Here is a 12,752-nt window from a genome sequence, read left to right as displayed (position 1 = left end):
CGGAGTTAACAGCCCTGCTCCAGAAGGTGCGAAGACTGTGCGCGCACATCCGCCGGTCGCCTGTACACTCCGTTCGTATGCAGAAGCTGCAGCGATTGCTCCACCTTCCCAACCACCGCCTCATTATCGACATTGCAACAAGGTGGAACTCCACCCTGCACATGGTGGAGCGGCTGTGCGAGCAAAGGCAGGCCATAATGCATTTGTGGGAGGATACACGGCCAGGCACTTTGAGAGCAGACATGGAGTTGACAGGCGTGCAGTGGTCGAAGCTGAAAGACCTCTGTAAAGTCCTTCAGTGTTTTGAGGAATGCACACGGCTGGTAAGCGCAGACGACGCCATCCTAAGTATGAGCTTCCCACTTATGCGTCTGCTCATGCAAACTTTGACGCACCTTAAGGAGCAGGCGTCTGCAGCCAATGTTGATGAGGAGGAAGAGGAGGAGGGAATCCTTGATGACATTCAGCCATTGTCTGCTCAGGGACCTCTCCTGGACGAGGTGGAGGAAGAAGAGGAGGAGGAGGATGATGATGGGGATGATTACTTAGGGGAGGAGGATGCATCTCGTGGGGCAAGTGAAAATGTTGGAGTGGCAAGGTCTGGTACAGGGTTTGTGCGTGACTGGAGGGATGTGGATTTGCCAGAAAGTGCTCCTCCACCCAGCACTCGCAGTGCATCATTGACACCGGGAACATTCGCCCACATGTCAGATTATGCCTTGCAGATCCTAAAAAGGGACCCCCGCATTGCCAAAATGATGAACGATGACGACTACTGGTTGGCCAGCATCCTGGATCCACGCTATAAAGGCAAATTACAAAACATCATGCCACAGGAGAACCTTGACCTAATATTGGCTAATAAACAAGCAACTCTGGTAAATCGGTTGCTTGAGGCATTCCCAGCACAAAGCAGCGGTGATGGTTCTCACACGAGCCGTACGGGCCGGGGGCAGCTTGGCAGAGGTGTTCGTGGTGCACACAGCAGAAGTGGCGTTGGAGACAGGGGTTTCATGACAATGTTGTGGACTGATTTTTCAAATACCGCTCACACAACTGGTAATACTGCATCGATGGAAAGTGACAGGAGAAAGCAGTTGTCAACTATGGTAACAAACTACTTTTCCTCCCATATCGATGTTCTCCCACACAGGTCATTCCCCTTTGACTATTGGGCCGCTAAACTGGACACCTGGCCTGAATTGGCCCAATATGCCTTACAGGAGCTCGCTTGCCCAGCTGCAAGTGTGCTATTGGAAAGAGTCTTCAGTGCAGCTGGATCAATCCTGACAGAAAAAAGGACCCGTCTGTCAACCCAAAATGTGGATGATCTAACCTTCATTAAAATGAACCACGCATGGGTTTCCAAGGATTTTGTCCCACCTTCCCCTGATGACACATAGGGTGACAGAAAAATGGCTTGCTTTGGTCCACCTCTTCCTGGGACTTCACCTATTTCGCCTTTTGCATCAGCTGAATGTCCAACATCAACATATGCCACTTTCTAAAACTCCCTAACTGTGCTGCCTCCCCCCCATGGCCGGGGTCACCACCTAGCGCACGACACCGTGCGAGTGCCGTTGCCCTGGACAGGTGGGTAGGCCGACTCTTGGGCGCGGGCACTGGCACAGGGTCCCTCATAGTGCAATCAAGTGTCTCTGACGGTGGTGGTGCACACCCGCCGTCAGACACACCGCTGTACTATGAGGGGCCCAGTGCCAGTACCGACGCCCACGAGTGGGCCCCCCTTGCTTGGGCAGGGCCCCAGCATTTGCAATCTTTACCTCTCCCTGCTCCTCCGCTGTGTAATCTGGGCCGTCAAATCCATACTGTGCCTGACACCGTCTGAGCCTGCCTCCTGAGACATATATTTTGAATGTGTACGCTATCCATACATGTTATCTGGGGATACGGTACCCTTTCTAACCTTTGTGCAATCACGTGCAATCCATACTGGGCCTAACACCGTCTGAGCCTGCCTCCTGATGTATAGACATAGATTTTGAATGTGTACGCTATCCATACATGTTATCCGGGGATACTTTACCCTTTCTAACCTTTGTGCAATCACGTGCAATCCATACTGGGCCTAACACCGTCTGAGCCTGCCTCCTGATGTATAGACATAGATTTTGAATGTGTACGCTATCCATACATGTTATTCGGGGATACGGTACCCTTTCTAACCTTTGTGCAATCACGTGCAATCCATACTGGGCCTAACACCGTCTGAGCCTGCCTCCTGAGACATATATTTTGAATGTGTACGCTATCCATACATGTTATCTGGGGATACGGTACCCTTTCTAACCTTTGTGCAATCACGTGCAATCCATACTGGGCCTAACACCGTCTGAGCCTGCCTCCTGATGTATAGACATAGATTTTGAATGTGTACGCTATCCATACATGTTATCCGGGGATACGGTACCCTTTCTAACCTTTGTGCAATCACGTGCAATCCATACTGGGCCTAACACCGTCTGAGCCTGCCTCCTGAGACATATATTTTGAATCTGTACGCTATCCATACATGTTATCTGGGGATACGGTACCCTTTCTAACCTTTGTGCAATCACGTGCAATCCATACTGGGCCTAACACCGTCTGAGCCTGCCTCCTGAGACATATATTTTGAATGTGTACGCTATCCATACATGTTATCTGGGGATACGGTACCCTTTCTAACCTTTGTGCAATCACGTGCAATCCATACTGGGCCTAACGCCGTCTGAGAATGATAGATGGGGCCCACCATACACTGGAACATTCCAAAGGTGGACATCAGACACTGGAGCAGCATTTACAGGGCCCATTATACACTAGAGCATTAGAAATGGGGCCCATTATGTTTGGAGCATTATTTGGGCCCATAAGACAGTAGAGCTTCATCCATGGGGACCAACATATACTGTAGCATTATGTGGAGCTCATCATATACTGTTTCAAACATTATATGGGACCAATGATTCTGTATGGAGAAATAGATGGGCCTCGTCATAATATGTAAAAAGTGAGGTATTTTTCATTGTACTATACCGCTATTTCTCTGCCGTATCGGAGCATGATGAGTTGTGGTATGTGTTAAAGGGGCGCTCTTTCGCCCAGGGCACATGAAAACCTGCAGCCAGCCCTCCCCCCCACAACTTTAGCCAAATAACCCCCATTTTTCAGTGCGTAACTTGTATTATGAAGTTAATTAAGGTTGACAAGCTTAAGTAAGAAGAATTGATGCTTTTGGCATTCAAATGGGCACTGTAGGTGTGTTTCCTGTCCTCCTCTCACTGCCGACTTTTATTCCCCATTGACTTACATTGGGTTTCGTGTTTCGGGACGACCCCGACTTTTCCCTATAATCGGACGATCTTGCTTGACCCGACTTTTAGAAAAGTCGGGTTTCACGAAACGAAACGCGACCCTAAAAAACCAAAAGTCGCTCAACTCTAATTGCAGATATTGCACTTATCCACCGCAACCCGGCACAGCATTCAGCGTAGTCCTTTTCATTGATGCAGTACGCCGACGGACATCAGCTCACAGATATTCTTGATAAAGGCAATTATGCCGAAGCATTGGATTTTTTTCATTATCTGTGTACTTCACTGTGTCGGGTGTAAAGTAAAATTGGATATTATTTTGCAACAGAGCTTTTCTATGATTCATTGAGTGCCGAAGATCACCATTTTATAGTATTACTCTTTGTCCTTCCGGCTCCACCTCTTCATATTTAGCGTGCACCACTCCTGACTTATTGATCAGAAGTAAAACTTTTGTACTTTTTTCCTTGGAAAGCTATCATTGTTATTACAGTACATGAAAGATTAAGGCTATGTGCCCACGTTAGCGTTTTTTAAACGCTCAGGAAACTAATCCCCTTCCCAGAAAACGTGCGTCTTTTTCCACACGTTTCTTGTGCGTTTATTGCACAAAAGACGCGCATTTGTGACGCGTTTTTTGACACGCGTTTTCTGGGAACACTGGGGAAGGCTAAAAACGCTCAGCAATGCGGAAATTAATGAGCATGCTGTGTTTTTAGCCGCTGCGATTCCTGAGCGCTTAAAAACGCATGCATTGGCACAAAAAGCCAAAAACACATGCAAATTAATTTGAAGCTTCTTTTTAGGCTGTGTGCAAACGCTGCGGATTAGGTGCGGATTCATCCGAGCGGATTTTGCAAAATCCGCAGGTGAAACCGCAGGTCAAAATACCTGCGGTTTTACCTGCGGATTGCTCTGCGGTTTTGCCCTGCGGTTTTTCATCTCCTCAATGTAGGAGATGGCAAACCGCAGCGGAATCCACAGAAAGAATTGACATGTCAATTCTTTCTGCGGATTGAAAACCGCAGATAATCCGCGCGGAAAATTCCGCACCGTCTGTATTGCGGTTTTTGATTCCCATAGGGAATCATGGTACTGTACACCACAGCAAAAACTGCTGCGGGTCCACAGCGGCCAAAACCGCTGCGGAACCGCAGCAAAATCTGCCGCGTGTGCACACAGCCTAAGCGTTTCTGCAGCGTCTGAGTCGGCCCAAACGCTGCGGAAACACTTTAAAAAATGCAAAGTGGGCACACAGCCTAATAGTGTTATTTCTTGATTTTAATATTCCAAGTTATGGCTACTAGATTCCCAAAGAAAGGCTGTTGATCCAGGAATTTGTAGATTCTAACATGAGAAACGCTGGCCTTCAGAAAGAAAGTTTAAATTACTGTATTTGTGGACTCCAAAAATTATCTTGCCAAAAAAGTAGGCATCTTACTGTCCAGAGACAATTCTCTACAATTAAGGAGAACAGTGAACACTGAGAGAATTATGCCCAACACATATCAGCCTGATCATTGCAGGGCAGGAGAAAAGTCTACCAGGAACTGCACGTCACTAAAGCACAGATGGTGCGGCTCCTGACCATTTAAAAGGGCCATTTAGGTGATCAGTCACTTGTCTAGCAAGAACTTGAAAATGTAAGCTGCATCATAAGTAGGAGTTTTTGTGTGCGTGAGTGTGTTGATGTAGTAAAGTGTGTGCATTTAGCAGAGTTGTGGGTGTGCGCATGTAACTGAACTGTTTATGTAGCAGAATTGTGTGTACCAGGACTGCATGTTTAATTGTGAATGCAGAAATGTTGTGTATAAATGCATATTAAGCGTATAATAAACATACTTCAATAGATCTGTAATATATCTATTACCGCCCTATCCTACCTTACTGCATTAAAATTTGTAATATTGACCCCATCACTTCTTTACACCACCAGAGAAATTTTAACTACCTGAGGTATAACTTATATTCCTACAGTACAAAAAAATATGGTACTTTGGACCAACATTGTAGGATAGAACATTTTTCAGCCAAGCAAACTGTGTTCTTTTAACCCATTTAGGGTAACACATAAGAGCGATGTAAGGTTAATGAATTTGTGTAAGTTAACACTCATGTAATCATTGTCAAAAAATAATAACGCCTCTTAAATTTATCAACTAATTTTACCACTACAAGATCTGAGACTAAATTCTTCCCATAATTTTATTTAGTCTTCGTTATCATGCTAAGTGTAATCCTTGTTGACTAAACCTTACAAATTTTCTTCCCAAAAAAGCGCTGCCTTGATTTAAAGGAATGAAAGAAAAATGAGAAATATATCTTGTAAGACATCAGTCTGGAAAAGGTTACAAAGGCCTTTGGAGGATTTGAGGACCTTACGATGGAAGTCATCACCTCTTAATGTAAAGTGCTTGGAACATTGATCTACTTGCCAATAGTAGGCTCATATCAAGGCCAACACATCCGGAAACATCCAAAGAATTACAGGCTTCTCTGAACTCAACAGAATTTGGTGTTACAAACTCTATGATAAAGCAGACACTGCAAAAATATGGGTGGTTAATGGTTATCAATCCATTTTTGATAATAAGTTTATGAATGATTGCGAGGTAGAACTCAAGCCAATCCATATAAGAAAAGGAATATTCCTTTAAAAAAGCAAATTTGTCTGTTGTGTTCAAAAAGCAAATCTGACAAAATCATAAGTAAACTTTCAGATCGTCATAATCAAAGTCTTGATATAAACCCAATGAAGGTCTAGAGCCAAGCACTTAAATGAGCAGTTCATGAATGTAAAATTATAAATGAGTCTAAAATAATAGATTTCTACCAAGAAGAGTTGGCTAAGATTAGGCAATAGCAAGCTAAAAGACATGCTGAATTATGGGAAAGGTTCGATTATGGATGTAAATGTGATAGTAGGTTTCTGATAGGTCATCAGGGTTAAGATTTATCATAATTGAAACATATCAAACAATCATTTCAAAACTGTGAAACTACTCTATGTACTGTGACATGTGCAAAAATATTAGGCACAATAAAAAATTTTATGTCATAATATAAGTGAAATTTTAACATTTTACTGTGCCAATCCTTACTTCAGTTTGGTTAGTACCCAAGTATATGGTAGCAAAAATGTAATAGGAGCACAGGAGAGGAGGGTGAGGTTCTGCACGACCATCCAGGAGACAAAATTCAAAATTTTATTGGGTGAAAAACATAATTTTTGTTTTAAACTGATGCGTTTCTGGCACATCAGTGTCCTTAGTCCTATGTGTCAGAAATGCGTCAGGTTTTGTTTTTAAATTTTATGTTTTTCACCCAATAAAATTTAGAATTTTAATTCCTGGATGGTCATGCTGAACCTCATCCTCCCCTCCTGTGCTGCTACTTTGCCGCAATCACTGACTGGACAACCACCCTCCAGGATAATATAAACCAGGACTTCTCAGTCACTATATGGCATGGTAAGCTGTTTTACCTTCTATCTTCTAGCCACAAATATAATAACTCATAGTGAAATGGAGACTGGAGTAGAAAAACCTTTCCATCTGCCTTATTAGGTCATGTAAACCTAACCGAGTGGACACTGCTTTTGTTTCTCCTCTGTTGGTTGCTATTAGAGATGGGTGGACACCAGGATGTGTCCAGCGGGTTCAGATGAACAGTTACAAAAAGTTCGAGTTCAGGTACCAGAACTGTAGCCGGACCCGAACCTGGACCCCATTCACTTGATTTGGTGGCCGAATCAACCAGTGTTTTCAGCGATGTAATGTGCATGACAGCGTGGTAAACACCGCTTCTGATCTGCGGTGAAATCATCTCTGCCGGTCAGAGAGCTGCGGTTCCCATGCTGTCAAAAGACAGCGTGAGCGCTCAACTGTGATCAGAGGTCTAAAGCTTACCTCCGGCCACTGGTGTCAGCTGATGAGACTACTGATCCCATCATCTGACACATGTTTCCGCTAATAACAGTGAGAGCAGGAGTGGCGGATAGGAGTATTCATCAGCTGCTGCTGTGCTGTAAATAAATAATTAAAAAAAAAGCAGTGTGGGTTCCCCTGTATTTTTTCTGACCTGCCAGGCAAAACTCACAGCTGGGGGCTGCAACCCTCAGCTGTCAGCTTCAGCAAGGCTAGTTATTAAGAATAGAGGGGTCCCCAAACTGTTTTATTAATTATTTAAATAAATAATAATAAAAAAAAAAAACAGTGTGGGGTCCTCCCAATTTTTGACAACCAGCCTTGTTAAAGCTGGCATTCTCAGGCTGGTAAGGGGCCATGGATATTGGCCCCCCAGCCTAAAAGTAGCAGCCCACAGGTGCCCAGAAAAGGCACATCTATTAGATGCACCAATTCTGGCGCTTTGCCCAGCTCTTCCCAGTTGTCCTGTAGCGGTGGCAAGTGGGGTGATAGTTGAGGGGGTTGATGTCACCTTTGTATTGTCAGGTGATATCAAGCCCAGAGGTTAGTAATGGAGAGGCATCAATAAGACATGACAATTACTAACCCCATAATCACATTGAAAGAAAACAGACACCCAGAATAAAGTCCTCTAATTGAAAGAATGACAGACTCCTTTAATAATTTTAATTTAACCATACTTATGACCTTGCCTAATTCCACCAAAGCCCTCAATTTCCTGTAAGAAACCAAAAAATAAAAAAGCAACAATATACCATATCTGTCCGTCATTCTGTCCCACGCTGTAATCCATGTCTGGGGGAAAAACAGTTTTCACCTGGACGGTACTGAGATGCGATCGTCCAGGCTGAGAACCACTGATGACTGTGGGGCCCCAGTGACCGGTGGTGACGTCATTGAGGCTATGTCCAGTCACTCAGGCTTAGTTCCCAGCCAGGCTGAACTGCAGTGACCTTGGTGAGATCCCCGCTAGCACCGTAAGAAAAACTCTCATGGTGCTAGCGGGGATGTCACTGAGGTTAGGGCAGTTCAGCCCAGCTGGGAATGGAGCCTCACTGACCGGAGGTAACCTTGATGATGTCACCACTGGTCTCTGAGGCTGCACTCACAGCAGCTGACTCACCAGTGGTTCTCAGCCTGGATGGTTGCATCTTTTCACCGTCCAGGTTGAAAACTATTTATCCCCCAGACATGGAATACAGCATGGGACAGAACGATAGACAGGTATGTTATATTGTTTTTTTTAATTTTACTTTTATTACAGGAGAATGAGGGATTCAGTGTAATTTACCATACAACTATAGGATTAGTAATGGATAGGTGTCTTATAGACACCTCTCCATTACTAAGCCGTGGGCTTGATGAGAACTGACAATACAAAGGTGACATCAACCCCACAAATATGAACCCCACCTGCCAAGTGGGAGGCGCCAGGCAAAGCGCCAGAATTGGTGCATCTAATAGTTGTGCCTTTTCTGGGCAGCTGCAGGCTGCTATATTTAAACTGGGGAGGCAATATCCATGGCCCCTTACCAGCCTAAGAATACCAACTTTAGCAAGGCTGGTTGTCAAAAATGGGGGGCCCCACGCCGCTTTTTAAAATTATTTATTTACATTTAAAAAAAAAAAAACAGTGTGAGCACCTCTATATTCTTGAAAACTAGCCTTGCTGAAGCTGACAGCTGAGTGTTGCAGCCACCAGCTGTGAATTTTGTTTGGCTGGTTATCAAAAATACAGGTGAACCCACACTATTTTTTTTTAATTATCTATTTACATTGCAGGAGCGGCTAATGAATAATTCCATCCACCGCTCCTGTTCTCACTGTTATTTGTGCAGCAGGTGTCAGATGATGGGAGCTCTAGTCCTATCAGCTGACACCAGTGACCGGAGGTAAACTTTAGACCTCCGATCGCAGCTGAGCGCTCTCGCTGTCTTTTGACAGCATGGGAACCGTGGCTCTCTGACCTACAGGTATGATTTCACCACCGATCAGAAGCAGTGTTTGCTGCGCTGTCCTGCACATGACAGAGCGACAACCACCTGGTGTTCGGGCAGCCGAACCCGAATAGTAACACGGACTTCCTGGTGAAGTCCGTGTCCGGTGTCCGTGGCCAAACAGTAGGTGTGGACGCCGAACTTTACTGTTCAGGTTCACCCACCTCTAGTTGCCATTACAAGCCAGGTCAGGCATGGCTCTCAATTTTTCTTTTTTTTTTGAGAAATTGAAAGCATCAGAATCCCAAGTCACCCAGAACCTTACAGAGCTTCTTTAGTTAATATGCCATTTTTTGCACATATTTTAAATTAAAAAAATAAAAACATTTTTCATAAATTTTTCACTTTCTCTTTGGTTATTAGAACAATATTTATCTAAAATCCACTCTAACTTATAAATATATACATTTATGTGACACAATATATTGTTTTGGTGGCCTGACCACAAGAAATGTAAATTTGTCACTTCTGAAAAATATTTTGATATTTAGATATTTCACCTTTTTGAGTAATAGTTTCCTTTTAACTTGGTTTAAAACTTTAGTGAGTGTATGTATGGAACCAAATTTACATTTTCTTGCTATCAAATAATCTCTTGGGTTATTACCAATATTCGATTTGAACTCTTTTTCACAATAAAGGTGTATTAGAAATTACAAATGCTTCTCTGATACTTAACTATTATTAAGTGTTTAGAAATAGTTGTGATGTTGAACATATTACTTTATAGCTGATGAGAAACTAAAACTTACTGGGAGTCTTTTCAGGTCACCTATAAGCATCAGGTCTTGACATATTTCATCCAATTAGATGTAGAAATGTGAAATATTTAGACAATTTCCCCATATTACTGCTTTATAACTTCAAATTATTATCATTCTAAGATGAAATAGGATATTCTTTTGCAAAATGATAAAAGATGCCATATTTTCTTATTATGAACTTTCCTGTAATGATTATTAACTTTCCTACAGGCCCCTTTCCATCACATAGAAGACATATGAACAAAAGCTATCACAAGGGATAGGAGTTTTACCGAAGGAAAATTAGGGTAATTTCCTCCCAACCATTATGTCAGGATCTTCCAAAAGAAAAATGGTCTGAGAAATTTTAGGCTAAAATCCAAGCTGAATGTAGAAAAATTTTGAAGATTTTCCATTATTTAAAATTTTATTAATTTCCATTTGAATTCAGACAAAAACACAAGAGCATTTGCCTTTGCAGGACAGAAAATACATGCCATGTAGAATGTGGAGAATGCTACGCAGTCATTATTCATAATTATCGATTATTGAGGTGAGTGTGACTTCTGCCCTTTGTAGAAGTTGCCAGTGCTTACTACCACTAATTTCGCAGTTTTTGTGATTACTTCAAAATTCCTGGTGACTTTTTCTCCTTGGGGAACATTGAGGAATTTGGATGCTATACTCCTACAATTTTACCTTAACAAAAACTGGTTGCCATTTGAAATCTTTATAACATTTTCAGTATATTCAAGATACTTTCTAAACATATCTACCAGGGTTTATGTTTCATCTTGAAAGGCAAACAAGGTGCATCTGGATGAACATATGTTAAGCTATTTTATGTAGGAAACTGCTTTAAATAGCAAAACAAAACAGCTACAACTGAGGGAATAGCTTGACTCTACTCTTTATTTTAAAGAATAAGCTTCTGATATGGCACCTACTCAGATTACTTCTTCATTTTTCATGACCAGGGTAAGATGACACTTTTAGGAATCCTCCGAATGACTATTTTGAAATTATTAAAAATAAGTATTTGATGAGAAATATAGAAACCTAGCAACGCTCATTGGACAAATACATCACAAAAGAACATCAACAGGTGCATTGTCAAATCTTGTGTATGCAAAAGTACATATGTAGATTGCTAGAAAATGTATCGGCCAAAGGTAAATTAACGAACAACAAGAGCTGCATTATCCTTTCCATTAAATCTATTCCTAACAGCAGTATTCCTATCCATTTTTAACAAGACATTTTTAGAATCCACAGTCATCAACAAGCCAACCACAAAGATTTATCCATAAGTTGTAATTACAATCACTGAATACAAAAAATATAAATAACTCTGAATTCTTTCATTAGTTTATGGACCTTTTTAATTCATTTGGAACATTCTTAATCAGTGAGTTTGTCTATTTGGACATTTACTTTGGTGAGATTGATCTACTTACCTCTAAACTTTACAATGCCAGTGGTGTGGGGTCTTGTATAAAAACAGCACAACTACAACATGTAATAAAAGTACTATACCTCCAGGTAGCTCTGCCGGGCCACAAGTTGGACGGTATTCATCCACATCCGAGATCCACAGTTTCTTGTAGCAGAACTTCCATAGCCCAAAATGGGCAGCTTCACATGTCATACTGTGGTTTTGCTTATAGGTATTCACCTCCACCCAAAACTCTGTCCCAACTGCCAGCACTGATAGTGTCACCCCCACAAGGGCCACAAAAAAGGCCAATTTGATCTTGCCCTCTTGTGCATCAGTCAAGCCTTTTCCACGTTGTCCTCTACCTCTTCCCGAGAAGCGCTGCTCCTCCTCTTGCATGAAAAAATTAGGCCACATCATTTGTGTGGTGAGGCTTTTTTCCGTCAACTGCGAGAATTGATGCAAATAACCCTTTATGTGTACACCCTCTTCTCTTCTCCGATCTTCTATTTTTTTTTTCTTTAGTATTTAGGTCGCTCGAAGGCAATCTGCTGTAAGTTTCACGGGCTACAGAGACGTAGCAGGGACATCAATGTGCTCTCTCCTTTTCAGCATTCTCTCTCTCCCCCTCTTGCTGTTACACACAGACGCACACACATGGCCTGGAAATAATCTCTGCACCTGTTACATTCATCACATCTCCGAGGCAGAGCTGTTATTTTAAGGTTCCCTTAAAGGCACTTGCCTCATGCACAGGCGACAGAGATCAGAATGAGGCTAAGACAAAATGAAGTTAACTTATCCCAGTTCAGCCTTCGATAATATGTGCACCGGCCTTTTATCTTCCTATATCTGTGCTGCATGTTCTCATGGTTATCTGCTGTATCTATGCTGGATTGTATTCTGCTCCTACTATTATTTCAGCTTCTTGCGGAAGAGCTAAAATCCCAAAGCAACTTACACTTCGCCATCACACGTAACTGCTGTAGCTTCTTTGGAGATCAGAAGGGCCTCATTTACTCCAGGCTTCCACATTTCCTTGGACTGACTATTGATTTAGACTTCCATCTCTAATTTATGAAAACCAAACATAGAAACCCATAGACTAAAAAGAAATGCAGCTTTGGAGAAAACACAAGCAAATATCTTGGCTGATTGTTTGTGAAATGTCTCTCGGCAAATTATTTATTGATTTCAATGGAGGACATTCAGACTGGCGAATGTATGGAACAAGCAAACTCTTAAGATTTTTTTTTTTAATCTGGATAAATACTGCAGGGAAAACCTATTCTGCTAATAGGAAGAAATAGCTTTTTCACTGTGTCTGTGTGGTT

At 42.3% G+C, this 12,752-nt stretch overlaps 1 protein-coding gene across 1 annotated transcript in view; it reads right to left on the bottom strand.

The window, feature by feature from the left end:
- CACNG6 (calcium voltage-gated channel auxiliary subunit gamma 6) overlaps nt 1-12,375 on the bottom strand; it is a 244,088-nt gene extending 231,713 nt beyond the window's left edge. The window contains exon 1 of the mRNA XM_073571178.1: nt 11,520-12,375. Within this exon, the coding sequence (XP_073427279.1) occupies nt 11,520-11,838 (319 nt within the window). The 5' untranslated portion in view covers nt 11,839-12,375. The remainder of the gene's footprint in view (nt 1-11,519) is intronic.
- Between the last annotated feature and the right edge of the window lie 377 nt (nt 12,376-12,752).

This window comes from Dendrobates tinctorius, unplaced genomic scaffold (assembly GCF_039654945.1).
Source record: "Dendrobates tinctorius isolate UK_male_01 unplaced genomic scaffold, ASM3965494v1 ptg000028l, whole genome shotgun sequence".
Lineage (NCBI taxonomy): Eukaryota > Metazoa > Chordata > Amphibia > Anura > Dendrobatidae > Dendrobates > Dendrobates tinctorius.
Note: the sequence above shows the minus strand (reverse complement) of the source record. Positions and strands in the feature narration are given on the sequence as shown.